Below are 18,766 nucleotides of genomic sequence, written 5' to 3' on the forward strand. Positions count from 1 at the left end.
AACACATTTTTTAAATTTAAATTTATCTGTGGTAAATCATTAAGGCCTGAGCTGAAGGCTGTTTGCTTCTCCCAAATACTTGGTGGCACTACCTCCTAGGACCACTTAAAATAAATGTTCAGACTATATCCCCAGAAGTGGGATCAGTGGGTCAAATGGCAGTTCCTTTTGGACCTGGAAATTATTATGCTGAGTGAAATAAGCCAGTGAGAATGACAAGTACCATATGATCTCTCTCATATGTGGAATCTAGTAAATGAAATAAACTGATGAACAAAATAAAGCCTGAGGCATGGATACATGGAACAGACTTATAGATTTCAGAGGGGAGAGGGTGGAGGGGACTGGAAGAGAATATATGCGTAGCCCGTGGACATAGACAACAATGTGGTGAAGGGCAGGGGTGAGAGGGCGAGGTCTGGATGGAGGGAGAAAATGGGGGGCATCTCTAATAGTGTCAACAATAAAAAATCAAAAAGAAAAAAGTTAACAAAAATAAAATAAATGATCAGCTTGTGGGTTTTCACACTACAGTCACACACAGTGATCAGAGTTCTTTGGGCAGCCAGCGCCTATTACTTCTGTTGATTTTTGCTTTCTCTTTATTTTGAACTCTAAAGATTTCTCTTTTTCTTTATCAGCTCACTAATGTATGTAAAATGTTTTTAAGTTTTCAAAGGGATGATGGTTCAGGACATCTAGTCTGTCACATACTCAGAAAACAAATGGTAAAGAAACTTTCTACTGTCAGCTAGAATGTGAAACTATGTGAAAAAAATTTCTGGTGTGACTATTATAACAAAGATTCTTTGTATAATTTTTTTCAGGGTAATCATGGCATCCCAGGATCATTTGGAGAAAAAGGAGACAGGGGAAATCGGGTAAAATAAAAGGATATTTTTCTTTCATATTTCTACTGGTTACACAGACCTTGGCAGTTTATTTTTAAGTTTGAGAAAAGAATCATTCAGTGGCTTAACAACTAGATTGGGAGTTAAAGGGCAATAGTTAAATGACTATTTGGAACCTGTAACTTAAGGCCCAACTCTGCTGATAGCGAAATGAATAATGTAAATCTAGTTTTACATTTTTATTTCATTTTTTGTGCTTTAGAACTGTAATTGTCATTTCCCTACTTCACAGACTTTTATGTGTCCCTGTTGCCAATGATTTAGTCTTATATCCAAGGCCTTTTAACCACATTCTTCACTAATCTTGGTCAAGAAATGTCCTTCTCAGGATTAAGACATACAAATGGGCAGTTATAAAATAGTCACAGAGAGGTAAAGTATAGTAAAAGGAATATAGTCAATAATATTGCAGTAACTCTATATAGTATCAGGTGGATACTTGATTTATCAGGGTGATCATTTTATAAGTTATGTAAATGTCTAATCTCTCTATGTTGTACACCTGAAACTGATATAATATTGTATTTCAACTGTAGTTGAAAAATAATAAAAAGAGAAGTATTCTTCCCAGTCAAATTATACTACTTAATGTCCTCTGAAGATTCCTTATGCATGCCTACCTCTGCATCTTGGTTCATGCTAGGTACCCTATCCCTGAAATGCCTTTTCCCTGCCTCTGTCTTCAGTGCTTATTTGAATATCACTTTTTCTTCAATTTCCAGCTCCTGTCTTTCTTTCTCATGATGCCCTGGACCTCCTTGACCACGTTAGTCTGCCGAACTTTCCCCCTTCTGTATATCCTTCCAATGTACTTTGTACTATATGCTTGACAGTGACTATGTATTGCCTCATGCTGGGACTTATATTTCTATGTAAGGGAAGTCAAATATACTCAGTTCTCTCTTCATGTGCCATGACAGACATTACTAATCAATTATACAGCCCAAAGTATCTGTCTCAACACCGTGCTATAATCAGCTTTTGTTGATTGAATTAGGTAAGGGGATGAAATTTATTTATCTGTGTGTTTTTGTACCCCATGTAGAAGTAGAGCAATGCTTTACCACAAGGTGTGGATTGGTTTCCTGATAAGTGAAACAGGAAATCACAAGAAATGGCTCTTTACTGAGGTTTAATTTCCAACCTGGCGTTTGTGGATCAGATTTTGGAGAACCACACTTTCTTCAAGACTGGAAAGACTTCAGTTTCCATTGAACTTAGTGAAATTTGATAAACACCTGTCAAGTGTTTTCTACCTGTAGGGCATTTGCTAGACACAAAGAAGAGTTCAAAGATAAATAAGTCTCAGTTACAACCAAGAAAGAGCTTATTAACTGGTGCAGGAGATAAGATTTATATAGGAGGTACAATAATACAAGATAGGGTAAGATGAAAGGTGTAACAATGGTGCAAATAATGAATGGGAACACAGTAACTTGAAAAGGAATCTAAAATAGAGTGGTGTTTCTTCATCTGATCAATCATCAGGATTTATTGAGCATCTGTTGTAATTCAGGCATGACTGTAAAATAGGGAGCAAAACAGTCATGGGTTCTGTATCTCAGAACTGACCTCTCTAGGAAAGAGGTAGCTGTTAATGAAATAATCATGGAAAGAGATGTAAGAATACTGGTGAGATAAGGGCATGGAGAGGTAAATGACAAGGGGATCTGATCCAGCCTGTGTGGTGAGGAAGGCTTCACTGAGGGAGTAAAGATGGAATGAAATTTGAAGGATGAATAACAACCAGATGATGAGGCAGGAAAGAAGTGGGCAAGAGACCAACCTTCCACACTAAGGTCTGTGGCATTTGAGAATGCTGCTTGAAGGGTGGAGAAAACTGTGGCATTCCAGAGCACACAGGAAATCAAGACATCTCTTACCCAGACCTTCATGAGAGAGACATCTGTATTCCAGATGAAGAAAAAGAAAAAGCTTAGAGTTAGAAGAACTCAAAGTGGGTTCAGACAAACAAGGATTCCAAATCAACAGGAGCAGAAGGTGAGATAAAAAGTATAAAGAGTGGGAGGAAAGTCTGGAGTCAATTTAATGCCATATTCAGGGTTTTTTTCTACTGCATAATCAGGTTCTATCAAAAAATTCTAGGCAAGGAAGACATGTGCAAAGTCACAGGTTTGCAAGATTATTCTGGAAGCCAGTGTCTGGGTCAGAAAAAGAAGGGACTAAAAGTTGGACAAATCATAATAGGAATTGTATACCAGGCTCTGTACTTGGCATTTTAGTTTATCATTCCATTTAACCCCTGTAACAACTCTATAAAATAGGTATATCTGTTTCACAAATGAGAAAATTGTCTTAGAGAAGTCAAAGAAATTTGCCTAGATAGTAAATTAAGCGGCAGAAAAATAATTTAGAATCAACTAACTTCCTTTTACTATTATATTGGGCCAGGAAAGTAGTAAGGAGGAGTCTCAAGTCATTATGACTAGCTTCTTTTGGAACCTAGAAAACATTTTATTCCTTGTGTTTGAGAGTCAGATCTCAGAGAAGAATTCCACTTCATTATTTTCAGAGTGTGGCAAGTGAGGTGTACTCTCCAGAGCCACATACATATCATCTAAGGAAGGTTCTGTGGCTCTGTAGAACCTGCTACATAGAAATGGTACCACTAAGGGTAGGTTTTAAGAGAAGCAATCATTTCCTTATCATGTCATAGTCTTTTGGCAAGTTGCTTTGCCTCTCTGGTTCCCTGTCTACAATAGTCAGGAGCCCTGAGAGTGCTTTTCTCTCTTTTTTTCTATTTTTATGAGATCTTGCTCTACTAATGCTTTCCACATTCATGATGGCGAGAGCCTTTCTGTTTTTCTTACATGTGTTTCTGTGTGGGAGCATCATGGAAGAGTGGAAAGATCAAGGAATTCGGTAGTTGGGACACCTGGGTTCCACTTCCCTGAGCCTCAGCTCCTGAGTTGTGAAGGTTAAATGAGGCAATGCACACTTAGGGTCAAGGTCAAACATATCGAAGATTTCCAATAAAAGTATGTTCTTTTCTGTGTCTCAACCTCACCTCTTTGGCAGTAAATGCTTAAAAATTCAAGTACTAAATTGCTCTTCTAATTTGACTCTCATTTTTCCTTCTTAATGTTTTCTTTCCTTTAGGTAATAGATGATTTTAAACAGTGACATATTTTTTTTTATTTGTCATTCAAGGGCTTGCCAGGACTGCCTGGACAACCTGGAGAGCATGGAGAGACTGGGTTAAGGGGCGATCCTGTGAGTGGTAGTTGAGGAGTTTCCACTGTGGTAATCCAGGGACTTGTAAACTGTTTGAGCACAAAGGCACAGAACAATGAATTATTCATTAATCAGTCATCATTCAGCCTATCTTGGTATTGTAACAAATAAGAGATTTGTAAGGAAACCCATCTTATAGAACTTTTGGGTTCTTGAACAGTTTGGAATTTTAATTGCATTGCCTATTTGGGATTATTGAGTAGATCTAGCCAATGAAAATGAGTCTCCTTTAGTGTGTTTCTTTTTTTAAGAAAAGATCATGCTACCTACAATTTTCCCCTGTTTTTCCTATCCATTTGAGCTAAATAGCCTTTTATTTTCCCAGGGGGATCCTGGAATTCATAGTTACATCCAAGGCCCTAAGGGAGAAACAGGAAGGCGTGGACAGCAGGTAAGATTGTCTTTGTTTGCTCGGGGATACAGGTGGACACGGGAAAGGTTACTAGCTGGTGCAGAAGACTTGGCATTCTGGTTGAATCAGCACAGAAAACCAGAGAGCAAACCTGTAAGACTCTATTGTCCATGGAGACAGAGCTCTGAATGTTAATCCCTGCTTATATCCTTATCCTTGCACCATTGTCTCATAAGTGTGTGTGTGTGTATTTTTGGTAGAAATCTTATCACCCACCACACTAGTAATATATGCTTCTTTACTTCTTTTTTCTGGGTTTCTTCATATCCAAAATGGAAGCATCAGACTCAGTAATCTGTAAGATCTTTCCAGTTTTAAAATCTTCCAATTTTATAATGATGTGTTGATTTAAGCAAACAACTAGAACAGGAACAGAATCAGAGAAATGGGGATCACGTGGAGGGTTATCAGTGGGGAGGCAGAGGGGAAGAATGGGGGGAGAAGGTACAGGGAATAAGAAGCATAATAGGCACAAAATAGACAGGGGGAACTTACGAATAGTATAAGAAACAGAGAAACCAAAGAACTTACATGCACAACCCATGGACATGAACTAAGGGGATGGGAATGCTAGAGGTTGGGGGCAATGCAGGGTGGAGGGGGGATAAAGGGGTGAAAAAAATTGGGATGACTGGAATAGCATAATCAATAAAATATACTTTAAAAAAAAGATGCTCAGGCTCACTACACTGCTGGCTTGCTTTCCGTCACTGCCAATGTTGATTGATGTGAATTGAGTACGTACTAGCTGTTTTTAAAGATAGCACCCTGTTTAGTTCTGAAGACTAACAGCTTTGTGACAGAAGACATCACAGAAGGGAAAAGACTTGTTAACTTGTCAGGTGCTTACTTGTTGGAAGCCATTTTTAGATTTTTATGTCCTAGACGTTAAAACGCATGACTCTGAAAAATGACCAAAATAACCCAAGTGTCTAGTCCTCAGATCACATTATCCCTGATTTCCAGGAATGGGGTCTGCATACCAACATGTTTACAACTGTAGAGCAGCTTCTATTCACTTTAAATTCCAGCTTGTATCCTTTGACAAAACCTTAGGACACCAGCTCTCTTCCCTCGATTGTGGCTAGTTCCCACCCATTGTATATATGCCCAGGTCCCGAATAAAATCTAGTAGTTAACAAGATCATTATAATGTAGCTTTGTGAGAAAACTGTCACAACTCGCTGCAAGATTTTCTCATTCTGTTGTTAGTTATTTGGATAAACTCCACTGAGAGGGTTCTCTTGGGTGAATTGAGATTAGAGAGCCCTGTCCACTCAATAATAACCCATTTAGCTATGGGACTGAGCTAAAAGAATAGCAAAACAGCAATCCTTAAATCATCTGGGCCTCAGTTTTGTCATCTGCAAGGTGGGCAAATTGGAAACCATTTCAGCATTTCCATCTGTTAGTGGTTATCATGGGAAGAAAGGTCAGGATCTGTGCATAAATTGAGCTTTGGTTCCATGACTTGCTCATCGTTTTACAGCTGGGGAGGAACTCCATCTAGACTGCCATGGGAAGAGCCTCATGCACACAGTTTTCTGAGGTCTCCATCACTGACTTTAGCTAAGGGTTAACCTTGAACTTCAGATCCCTGAACTGTGCATGCAAATGAAAATTGTCACCCTCTGAGGTGGTGCCATGTCATTTTGCATTTGCATTCCTCATAGTTTCTACTACCCAGATGAACTTAAGGAAGGGTGCTCTAAGAACTTAAAGATAGCCCTCTAGGGGGCACTCTTTCATTAGTATTAGTTTTGAGTCCAACCCAAAATCCAATTAGAAGTCACAGTTCCTTTGGAGAATATGTCCCAAGGAAGCAGTCTTTCAAACCAAACTGAGAAACCTACTATTGGGAAAAGAGTGAAAACCCAGTCATGCTTTAGCACTTCTGGGGAGGAAGAAAACCAATTCAACCTTTTTGGAAGGTGATCAGGCAACATACATCAGTTAGGACTGCTGATTTTTGTTTGTTTTTCAATATACAAGTGACAGAAAACTGGACTGGCAGTGTTTACTTAACACTCACGTTTGATAATCCAGGGATAGGAGATTCCGGGTTTGGTGTACTAGCTCAGTGATGCCATCAAAACCGAGGGTTGTCATCAAGGCCTCTGGCCCTTTCTTTCCACAGTGCCATCCTCACTGTGTCCTTGGGCTTGGCAAACCAAGAATTTTACCTTCGCCTTTACATAAAATGCAGGAAGGAAAAAAGACTTTTCTTTCAATCATTTCCATGATTGGCTTAGCCTTGTCATAATTTATCCCTTGGAGCTGGTCAAGTCGTTGCTCTAAACAAAACTGAGATTTTCTTAGCAAGGAAGAAAGGCAAGGGAGTGTTGAATAGCCACCAACTGTGTCTTCCATGGTTTAACATGTGTGTCCTTTGATCCAGTCTTCCAGTTATAGAAGCTTATCCAGAAGTTAAACATGACTCAGTCTACAGATTCAGATCTGGGGATGATCAGTGTAATGAATTTTAATCACTATAATGCCTAAACGTCCAATGATAAGGGATCTTTTATAAAACAATGGCAAATCCACATAATAGTATATTTTAAGCCATGAAAAATAATTTAGAAGACTATTTCATAATAAGTAAAACATTCACAATATAGTATTAAAAGAAAAAAAACCAGATCATAAAACTCTGTAGTCAACGAGAGTCCTAACTGGTTGAACGTATCTGTATCTATATTTCCTGGGGATAAACACCCAGAAATTATGAATTTCAATTTCTTAACATTATTATCCAAATTGTTAAAAGATTCTATGTTGAGCCTGTATAACTTTAACCCTGGTTTTTATTTTGAAAAAATGTAAATCTATAGAAAATTTTGCAGTTGCAAGTATAATAGCACAATGAAAACTAATTGCTACTGTTTAGCCACATTTGCTTTGTCTCTCTATGCAAATACATAGTTAATATATGTATGTAATTTGCTGAGCCATTTGAGGATTAATTGAATGTATCATGACATTTTGCTTTTAAATATTCGATAAATATCTTTCAAAAACAAGAACCTTTTCCTATATAAGCACAATACAATCATCACACTCAAGAAATTTAATATTGATGCAAAATTATTTCTATTATACAGTCCATACTTAGATTTCCACAGTTGCATCAATAGTGCCCATTATGGTTATTTTTATCATTGTCATTGTTCTGGGTTCCAATCAAGGACTATGTAATGCATTTGTTTGTTTTGTCTCTCCTGTGTCTTCTAATCACAACTGTGTCCCTTTGTTCTTTTGTTTACATGACATTGATATTCTAGGCTAGTTTATTTTGCTAAACATCTCTCAATTAGGATTTGTTTGATTGTTTCTTCCTGACTAGATTCAAGTTAATCAATTCTAGTAGGAGATTAAGAAATGTACCCTTCTTAGTCACCAGGAGGGACTCTAGGTCAGTCTTTCTCATTATTGATACATTAATTTGGTCACTTGATTAATCTATTGTGAACATACTTTGGCCCATTTTCTAATGATTAAGTACTTCGGACAATAATAGTCTGAGATGGTAAAGTTTTTGTTTCCAAACATTTTTTTTTTTTACCCAGTGATACCTGTATTGGCTCAAATAATTCCTCTATTATGTTGGCTGCAAAAAATAAAAAATAAAAAAAAAGAAACCTCTTTACTATTAAAATGAGAAAATAATAAACATTTTAAGAAAGAATCTGTATTATATCTAGATCAATTATGAGAATGCTATATCTAAAGCCTTCTCCCTGATATGAACTACTTTAGTTAAACAATTCCCATTATAAAAGTAACATTTACAATAGATATTTGGGGATACAGAAAAGTAAAATGTAGAGAAAAAAATCAATACTTCCAGTAGCTAAGAAAACCATCCCTTTACTAACTTTCCTAATTTTTCGGTGGCAAAGTTACTCTCCCTGAGAAAGTCAGATGAGGATCTCAAGGACTTATTAAAAAATGTTCCAGTGTAACATAAGAAAATGAGGAATCATCATTTTGTCTTTCTTTGTATTTGGGTTAAATTATTCTTTCGCAGAATTTAGCATACTTGGAAAGAACAACATTATAGCACAATTTTTCGACTTAATGAACTTTTGATAGATATTTTTAATTATATTATTTCAATAAGCATTTCTACAATGATTTAATTAACACTTTCTTCATATTGTGGAATATATAAATTATTTCAGAATTTAGTCTGTTATAAATAACAGAAGAACACATGGCACAGAATGTTTTCATTTCCACATTTTACGTTCATTCCTAATTTATACATTCTCATTGACTTAGCATTTGACTTCACTGAATAATATTCTAAGATATCCCCATTTGCAATCAGGTGGTTTCCATTTCTCTTGAAAGATGAACTCATTCTTTCTTTGGATACTGCACATTTTCCCACTTCTGATCTTAAAGAACTTGGCAGCACGAGACAGTCTCCCCATTTATTGCAACTGCATATGACCTCTCCCTCCCTCATCGTCTGTATCTGTTGACCTCTCCATATGTGCAGAGACACTCTCTTCTACCTTCTGTTTCTAGTTGCCATTCTCTACAGGATGCAGGTAGAAAAGGAAGTGCTAGTGTTTTTCAAATATTAAGCATGGCTTGTTGGAGAATATCTATGACTACTGTTGAACCCCAACTTGTTGAAACCTAAGGGGTTGTCAAATGAACAATTTTGGGGGAAAGATGCCCACAACATGCATGTTTTAAAATACCAGAATTAAATCAGCACTCTAAAGGAGTACTGACCAATAGAATGTTCTGAGATCAAGGGAACATTCTCCATCTGTGATATTCAATGTGGTAGCCACTAGCCACATGGGGTTACTGAACACTTGAAATGTGCCTTGTATAACTGAGGAACTAAATTTTCAATTAAATTTACTTTAATTTAAACTTAATAGTCACATGTGGCTACAGCCTTCTGTATTGGATGGCCCATGCCTAGAGAAGAAATGCAAATGTATGTATGTAGATATCTAAACTGGTCTTCGCTGTACCTTTTACTTTTCAGGGAAGTTCTGGTTACAATGGACCTCAGGGGGTACCTGGAAATGTTGGCCCTCAGGTAGGTGTAACTGCTTATGGGGTGTACATTTCACCTGCTTTTGTGGAAGAGAGAAGTTGGGTGGGGTGAAAATTGGCTGTTTTTTTCTCTGAGGTCTACATTTCCCTTCTATTTTTAGGGGTCAAGAGGAAGACAAGGTCTGCCAGGATTGCAGGTCAGTGTTTTCTGCAAGAGATGCTCCTTGTTGCACATCTATGGCACTTTAAATAGTTCCATCTGAGGTTAAGGGCAGTGCTGGTTGGGCTGTCTGAGGTTGCCTGAGGATCACTGGGAAATTTCCCTGGGGATGTTTTTTTCATGAAGGAGGGAAGGTTTATATGGTCCCTCTCTGTACCCTGTCCAGCTGGCTATATATTACATTTCATTTAGATGGAAAAAAGGTTAATACCTTACAGAATAGCTTTACCTCCAAAATAATGATTTTTCTACTTAAAGAAGACTTCCTAAGGGTGCATAAGGGAATGTTGTAGTCACTAACTGAAGGGAAAATTTGACTTTTACTATTTCCAAAGGGGGAATGACATGATTCGAGGGCGGGATGGGGTGATATCTGTGGTGAAAATGGTATTTTACTGAGCATTTATCCAGCACCGGTCACCGTGTTAGACTTTTCTTACATCTCATGTAACCCTTTCGACAGCCCTAGTAGTTATGAGACCCCTGGGTTACTTTTTATGGATAGGAGAGGAAATAGAGGTTTAGCAAAATGAAGTTTCTTGTCAGAGGTCACACAGCTAATAATTGGTGGAGATAGGATTCAGATCCAAAGATCAGAATGCTCTTGGAAATAAGAGTTAAATTTATTGAGAAGACTTATCTCTAACATAGTCTGCTCACACTCTGCTGGTGTTATTTTGTCTAGTATTCTCATGATTTTAGGATGGAAGAGTCAGAGATCAACTTATGTCCTCTCTGAGCCTGGGGATGAGTGAATGGGAGTGTGTGTGTGTGTGTGTGTGTGTGTGTGTGTGTGTTTGTGTGTTTTGGCCCAGGAGCTATGTACAAGAAGAAAATGGGACTTTTATGTCTTCAAACCAACAATATTGAAAAAGCATAGATATTGAGAAATCCCAAATCTCAAAAATCCAGACAAGTTTTGTTGGTATCAAGTAAAATATTATTTCTTAAAACCGAAAAATGTTGAAAAATCATGGCTATGGAGAAATCCCAAGGTTCAAAAATCCAAAACAAGTTTTGCTGGCACCAAGTAAAATATCATTTCTTAAACAATGTTAGGGTTTGAAATAAATTCTTAGATAATTTTTGTGCTATTAATTCTTCACACCAGTAAAATAAATAATGTCTTGAAATATCATTTTACCTGCCTTTACCTGTGTGACTCAGTGGGTTGGGGGTTGTCCCACTGACTGATTCCCTGTCAGGGCAGAAGCCAGAGCTGGGGGCCAGGTCCCGAGTTGGGGGCGTGAGAGAGGCAAACAATCAATGTTCCTCTCATGTTGAGGTTTCTTTCCCTCTCTTTCTCCCTCCATTCCCCTCTCTCTCTCTAAAAAAAAATAACTACAATCTTTAAAAAAGAAATATCATTTTATCCCACTGTTTCTATCCCCTGAAAGGTAGAAAAGAATAAACTACAATTGACCAAACCAAGTTTTAGAGAAATTTAGTGGCTTTAGGCAGTGGAGTAAATTTTCTACTCTTGAATTATTTAATTCTTTTGTAATACTATGTGCAGTTTCTCTGCATGCCCATGAACAGTGGGCCCTCTGCTCAGTTGTTCTCGGGTTATTCCCTGTGTTACTCCATCTCCTACATCATTCTTTTTTCTTTAATTTACATCAGAGCCAAGCCTGTGCATAAGTTTAAAGGCCACTTGCACTCTCAAGCTAATAATGAAAAGTATTTCCTTGCCCATTCCTTGCCCTTGGTGTCCCTGAATCCCAGAACTTCAGGAAAACCTGCTTTCATGTCTGTGGGCTTTTCCTTACGGTATTACTGCCTTTTCCCTAAATGATGTGCTTACTTTGGTTTTTCTTGGTTTTCAGTTTTGGATGTTTTTCTATTTCTTTCTTCCTTTCTTTCTTTTCTCTCTTTTCTTTCTTTCTTTTCTTCTCTGTTGATCAGAGTTTAGACCTGGATTCACCCAGTGTGTTCTTGAATCAGAACACGTTCCCCTCCAGGCTCTTACTGTGCGCTCATTTGTGGTGTATAGTCTATCTTATTCTCACAGCTAGACCCTGAACAAGAATTCTGTAAGCCTTTAAAGTTTTATATTCAAGAGTAAAGAAAATTTTGTTTTTCTAACCTGCTTCCTCTAGTTCTCTATTTTAACTTAAATGAATGTACTGTTATGAAACATTTATTGTAGAATAAACACGTTGGGTTTGCAGTGTATGGCCATGGGCCAGTTCCTAGCCCAGATTCCTGTTCAGGCTGTGCTTTAGGTTATAATATATTGTGAATCCGTACTTTCTTGTTGATGGAGCCTTCTGAATATTTTTTTCCCTCCACTTTTATATGATAAAGCTTGCTTGGAACAAGATTAGTTCTAAAATGCTTTTCTCTTCTTTCATTCTTTTTAAATATTTTGCATCACCTTTTCCACCCATCTCCATACCCCCCACACCTCAGGCAACTGTCAGTTTGTTCTCAGTATCTAAAGGTCTGTTTCTGTTTTGTTTTGTTTGATTTCCTACTGTGGGGGATAAAGATTTTTCTTGACCTGTGCATCTCCTTGTCCATGCACTGTCCCCAAACTCCTGCTTGCAGTGACCTTACTTCATCTACTTTCAACTGGTTTCGTTCATTGTTCCTAGGATGACTAGGTAAGCGTTATTTACAGCTGTAAAACTGTTGTTGTCCTGAGTCGCCCTTTCTCCCCAAAGTCACCCTTGCTTTGTGTTCTATGAGTGTTATTATTAGTTAATCATGAAACTCTTTCACAAGACTGCTAACCTCCCAATATATGCAAACAGATCAGGTCTATTTTTCTTGGATGGCTTCTTCCTGGGCCCTCCCTGTGTCCTCCCACTCCAGTCCAGATGGCTTTCTCTCTGGACCCCTCTCCTGTTGTCTCACTGGGACCAACTGTAGAGCAGCAACCTCTCATTTTGGAAGCAGAGAAAAACTGTGTGCAAACTGCTGTTTCTGATAGGAAGCCTCTCCCTTTAATACATTGTAATCTCATTGAATCCCTGTAGTTGTTTGCTCTTTCCTATTAAAGCTTTGACTTTTCTTAACAAGAAGGAGTTGTAGACTCCAGGGTGAACTGGGTTTATTCAACATGTCAGTAGTTTTCTAGATAACCATGTGTCGGAGCATTGGTCAAGTAGACTTGTTTATGTTTTTGAGACTACAACCTGCTTAAGGTGAGCCAATACTAGTGGAAGAATGTAGCTTACAGAGATGCTGAACTCTAAATTACATTTCTCAGGCCTTGGAACATGTGGCTCATTACTGTCTATAAAATTAGATATTCTGGCTTTCGCAAGATGTCTAATAAAATAGAAATCTAAATGAGATTTTATTTATGGGAAAGATTGTATTATGGCAAAAAATCAATGCATGGATTATTTTGGCAATAATCTGTGTTTCCTTTACTTATATACTTAATTATCATAATGTATATACTATTTTATATTCTGCTTTTCTCTGTTTCCAAATCTTCCTGTTACCACTTTAATACATTGTGCCTTACTCTGTTAAAGAACAATGATTTACTAAACAATTTGGTAATTTCTGTTTTGTTACTTATCATGTTAGTGATGTAAAGAGAAACTGTATTTTAGGTGTTTTGTTTTGTTTTTGTTGCTTTGCTTAAATGATTTTCTAATATAAATGTATAGGCATGGAATTATAATGAAAGAGCCTGAGCTTTGCTGTATAAAGCCACGTGGTTTTCAGAAACGTTGCATTATAAATGTCACCAATGTAATGTGCAAGTTAGGCAACATTCCACAACCTGATTCAAAATTTCTAGCTCCATGTCTTTTAAAACATGGTTTATATTTATAAATCTAGAAATCAACTCCTGGAGAATAGAATAATAGAATAGTATGATTAGTAGAAGTGCTTCCCATTTATCAGAATAGTTTTAAAAACTTAAGAAGCACATGCAATTGATCCACATATTGATTCATTCTGAGTTTAAGATTTTTTTTCCTTTCTGTAACTCTGAATGATCAATCAGTAGCCTGGTCAACATGAAAAAGAAGACAGAATAATTCACAAAGTGGACATTAGCCTAAATCTTGGGAAAGGTACCTTCTCGGGAGAACTGAAAATATTAATTTGAGGGAGAATTAATTAGGTGAATCATTTTAAGAACTCACCCTTTGCCTAGGGAACTAAGTTAATGCTCTAAATACCTATAGGGTTTTAAAGCCAGTTTTCTGCTATTATATGTGTTTTTTTGGGCCTTTGTTCTAGAATGTCACAGTTGTTGCTGTGCTCAACCTCTGAGTTTCTTCACATGGGATAAGGGTCCCTAACAGCAGTAAGAATTGGGCCCACATTCCTTCAAAGGCATGGATGGGCTTTTAGTAACCTATGTTAAATGGGAGTGTGAGTAATTTAAATGAATTGTTTTGCTTCCATCATGAGCTGAGACATTGGAAGGAGATGCTCAAAGACTAGGAAAGACAGTAGAATCTGGTCTTACACTCCCCCACATGAATGGAACTCCCCCCCTGCTCCTCTACAGCTCCATGTCTTAAGAGGACTGAGCACAGACAGTGAAATGTTTTTTTTTTTTTTGTCTTTCTTTTGTGGCTTTCAGGCTACATCTTGTAGGGAAAACTGCCTTCAGTAGGAACACTAAAGATGCTCGGAGAACTCACTAAATCTTACTCATTTTGACAGGGTGTGCGTGGAGAATCTGGTGAACGTGGTTACCAAGGAGAACCCGGGTATCCAGGCTCACAGGTTGTATCAGCGAACTTGCTTCTAAGCTAAAGGATATTTGTTCAAAATTTCAACTTAAATTCTGTGATAGGGATTTAACATATATCAGAATGACCTTGGCTACCTCCCTTCCAGGGTCTCCCAAAGCAAATTATGTAACTCTCTTCTGGGCAGGTTAAATCCCAATAGCAATATTTATCGAACTCTTCCTATGTCCTAGATATGGCCCTAAGCACTTGTAATAACTCATTAAATTCTTGGGGGGGGGTTGTTATCCCCATTTTACAGGGGAGCAATGGGGTGATAGAGAAGTTATGTAAATTGGCCAAGCTTATTCAGCTAGTAAGTAAATGACAAAGATGGGATTCCGACTCAGGCAGCATAGTTACAAATCTATGCTCTTAGTTACTGCCCATTCAAGTTACTCAAATCATATTTACCTCATCAAAGTTGTATTCAGTTTGACAGGAAAAAATCAGCAGCCTCTTTATGAATTACCTATCATACACAGGGCATTTTGCCACTGGCCATTCAGACCATCAAGGCAAGGATCTTGCCCTCCATGAGTTCAGTCCAGTAGAGCATTGTAAGCTATTCTGTGATAACTGGACATTTAAACTTCTGGTTGGTTCTTTTGGAATCTTCTAAGTGTAACCCAAACCTGTCATTCTGGAATACATCCTACATCTTTCTTCTAAAAGCCAAATTGTTTCAGTGTTCTCAAATGGAAGAACTTTAAAACAACCAATTTTATTAACACATTGACTCACGCTCCTTAACTTTGAAGATCCTATGAGTGTCAGAAGATAATTCAAGAAGATTTCTGCTATTTTTCCACTTGACAAAGATCCTAAAGAAAGACATGGGTAATCAATGTGTAATAACAGATTTTATTTGCTTTGTGATAAAAAAAGAGTACCTGAACATAGGGGGAAAAACTGAGAGATGCAGTTTTGCCTTTTCTTTCAACCACTGGCTTAATTCAGATTCAGATGTCCCGCTGCTGTGGGGTCCTGGCCTTCTCCTTTATGTTTGCCTTGCTATACTGCTGAGTGCAAGGGGGGCAGGCTGTGTGGTGAGCCATGAGCAAAACAATCGATAAAACCTCTCCTTAATTTTCACTCCCCACTGGCATGTGGGTGTGATTCAATACCCACATAGATGATTCAATATCTCTCATGGGAGTCTAGAAGCTATAATCAATGCTTCTAATAGGAAAGCATTTCTCAGAAAAGCTGGAAAAAATTAAAGTGTCAGAAATCAGTAAAGTAAAATAGATTGGGGAGAAGACAAACAACTCTGAAGCAAAGTGCCCAGTGAGATGAGGCCCCATAAGTGTACCTTTGGTTCTTGATGAAGTCAGAACACAATTTCTTGTTTAGCCCTTGTATATATAAGGAAAAGGTTGATTTTTTTTTTCAGAAAAGATCACTCGCTATCTTTGCAGCTTCTCTATTCCCCTTTTAATATCTAAACTGCATTGGGTGAATTGAAATATAAAAGCAATGTTCTCAAATTTTAGTGCTCATCAGATTCAGCTGAAGAGATGATTAAAAAATATAGATGCTGAGGACTCACATCTTGTGCTTCAGATGGAAAGAGTTTGCAGTGAGTGTGCTGAGGGAGCTCAGTGTGCAGATGCTGCTTGATTGATGTGTAATAACTGAGACAGTGTTGGGCCAGACACCTTAATTTGGACTTCCATCAGCAACTAAGATGATTTTGTGGTTATGTGGAAAATACTATAATTATGTATCTCTATAAAAATTGGCTGGATTGTAATTTTATTTTTGGATCAGAGACCAAGAGGAAGGCAAGGACCACCAGGAACTCTTGGACCGAAGGGCTTACTGGGTGCTCAGGTAGGTATGGAAAACTAAAAGTTGCAACACAGCTACTCATTAACAATGGCCAGTTTATGCACCTGGGTGTTTCCAGACAAATAACATAAAGCTTCCCTGTTTTTTTCTGGGATCTGTGGGTGTCAGGAATTTCTAGAAATAGCTGATTTGACACAGTAGATAACAATCATCAAGTACATGCCCCCTTCTACACTAAGTATATTGTGGGACTAGAGCGATCAATGAGATTGGGGTGAGCCTCAGGGCTGTGTAACACAAGCTCATACTTAACCTGTGGAGCAAGGAAAAATAGTGTAAAAGGGGACTAAGTAGTTAATTTACTCCTCACAAACACATAAAGAAGAATTACTATCTTAATTTTATAGATGAGGAAACTGAGGCTCAAAGGGATTAAATCATTTGTCATCTGCAAAGTCAAGGCTGAACTGGCTTCTAACTTGGGTCTTTCTGCTGCCTGTTCTACAACTCATCCAATATCCTGGTGGTGCAGAGAAGGTTCAGACCAGATTGAGGCAAATGACTGGATGGACTTTCTAAGGAAAGGGGCATTTGCAATACCTTAAACCTGAGCAGCGTGATTTAAGTTGGGGATGAGAATATCTGGAGATTTAAGATAGCAGCCCCAGGATGGCCTAAGCCCTTGTTCTGTCCTCATTCTCTCATGGTCAGGAGATTTCTGGCCCTCAAGCCAATTGTATTATTTTTATTCTCATTTGATAATATTTTCTGTTTGGGAAGGGTGAAAGTTCAGTTGTTTGACTCCCTGACCTCTTACTCAAATCAAACTTCCTCCCTAATAGCCAGATGATTCCCTTAATTATTGGTGTGTGGGAGACATGGCCTCTTGCACAGAATACCTTACTCCCCCACCCCATCCCCCAGCCCAGATGTTAAATGTGTTTATTATGCATTTTCTATGTTGCAAGATAAAATTAATTGTATTAAAGGTGATTCATGAGCATTTCAATAATAAAAAGAGTCAGATGGTTAACTTTGTGGCCCTTTAGGTGATTTTGGGCATGGTCTTTTTGTAGGGGAATCCTGGGCCGCCAGGGCCAGGTGGTTCAAAAGGAAAAGCTGGACCAAGAGGAATGAAGGTAAATATCAGAGGATACACTCCTCCTTCATTGCAACTTGGGTTTTCCTATATGAACCTCTCCTTATGTGATCATTTCCAGCATGAGTTTCTGATACGGCTGTTGATGATGTTGACTGTCCATTAACTTATAGCTGGATAGCTGGATACAGAGAAGGAAAGACATATAGACAGACATATAGAAAGATGAATAGATGGTCACATGTATCAATATACAAAGATATATCCATAGATAGATAAACATATGCATTCACCATAAATGAGGATTCACACACTCACACCTAGAAAAAGTCATAGCAATATAAAATTCTGTAACTGGTGCTGCATACCTGGTTTTGATAATTTACAATACCAAAATTTAACATATATTTTCAGTTTTTTTATATTTAACAAAAGTCTAGAGTAAGATATTTATCTTAGATTGTAGGATGATGCCAATGGGACTTGAAAAGAGTGACTGTAAAATTTCTAAGAAAAATGACATAAAATTGTATGAACTCACAGGAGAAAATTAATTTCATCTTTATCCTTCATTATAAAAGGGAGAGCATGGTGTTGCAGGACAGAGAGGCCCACGGGGTCAACAAGGACCAAGAGGGCAACCTGTAAGTCTAGTTTCTCTGTTTTGGACTCCTGATTGAATTTCTTGTTTATTACTTGTTTTTATTTCACATAAAATTCTAATATTCACGATGAATATTTGGAGTAACAAAATGACATAATCACTAGAGCTGTTGTGACTTTCAAGAGTCAAAGATCCTTACACTTCTCATATCAATAAAGAATCCAAAGATGTCTCAGGGTTTATTTTGCCTTTTCATACGTTATTGAAGAGGGAAGTGCCAGTTAGCCTCTTGTGTTTGATGAAGCTGTTTTACAAGCATGTGAGTCTTTTAGGAATACAGAGATGCTCAATGAAACTTTTTTTTTTTAAGGAAAGCAAATAAGATGACCAATCAGGTGCACATTTTAAAAAAAGATTTTATATATGTATTTTTAGAGAGAAGGGAAGGGAGGGAGAAAGAAAGGGAAAGAAACATCAATGTGGGGTTGCCTCTCATGTGCCCTCAATCAGGAACCTGGCCTGAAACACAGGCATGTGCCCAGACTGTGAGTCAAACAGATGACCCTTTGGTTCACAAGCCAACGCTCAATCCACTGAGCCACACCAGCCAGGGCCCAGGTGCAAATTCTTAAGGGTATGGATTTGATTATCCAGAGAAAAGATATAATCTTTGAAGACCAAGGATCATAAAAGGTTTACTTCAATAGATAACACTTCCAAAGACAGGGTTATGCATT

The 18,766-nt window shown here is 37.8% G+C and overlaps 1 protein-coding gene across 2 annotated transcripts in view; it reads left to right on the top strand.

Moving 5' to 3' along the window:
- Positions 1-18,766, top strand: part of LOC123830851 (collagen alpha-4(VI) chain-like) — a 102,034-nt gene that overhangs the window by 52,042 nt on the left and 31,226 nt on the right. For both annotated transcript variants that reach the window (XM_045857477.1, XM_045857478.1), the window contains 9 exons: positions 828-881; positions 4,083-4,145; positions 4,492-4,557; positions 9,593-9,646; positions 9,765-9,800; positions 14,465-14,527; positions 16,306-16,368; positions 17,403-17,465; positions 18,007-18,069. In XM_045857477.1, the coding sequence (XP_045713433.1) occupies positions 828-881; positions 4,083-4,145; positions 4,492-4,557; positions 9,593-9,646; positions 9,765-9,800; positions 14,465-14,527; positions 16,306-16,368; positions 17,403-17,465; positions 18,007-18,069 (525 nt within the window). The remainder of the gene's footprint in view (positions 1-827; positions 882-4,082; positions 4,146-4,491; positions 4,558-9,592; positions 9,647-9,764; positions 9,801-14,464; positions 14,528-16,305; positions 16,369-17,402; positions 17,466-18,006; positions 18,070-18,766) is intronic.

The sequence above is a fragment of the Phyllostomus hastatus genome, unplaced genomic scaffold (genome assembly GCF_019186645.2).
Source record: "Phyllostomus hastatus isolate PE091 unplaced genomic scaffold, TTU_PhHast_1.1 phas_scaffold_129, whole genome shotgun sequence".
In the NCBI taxonomy this organism is placed as follows: domain Eukaryota; kingdom Metazoa; phylum Chordata; class Mammalia; order Chiroptera; family Phyllostomidae; genus Phyllostomus; species Phyllostomus hastatus.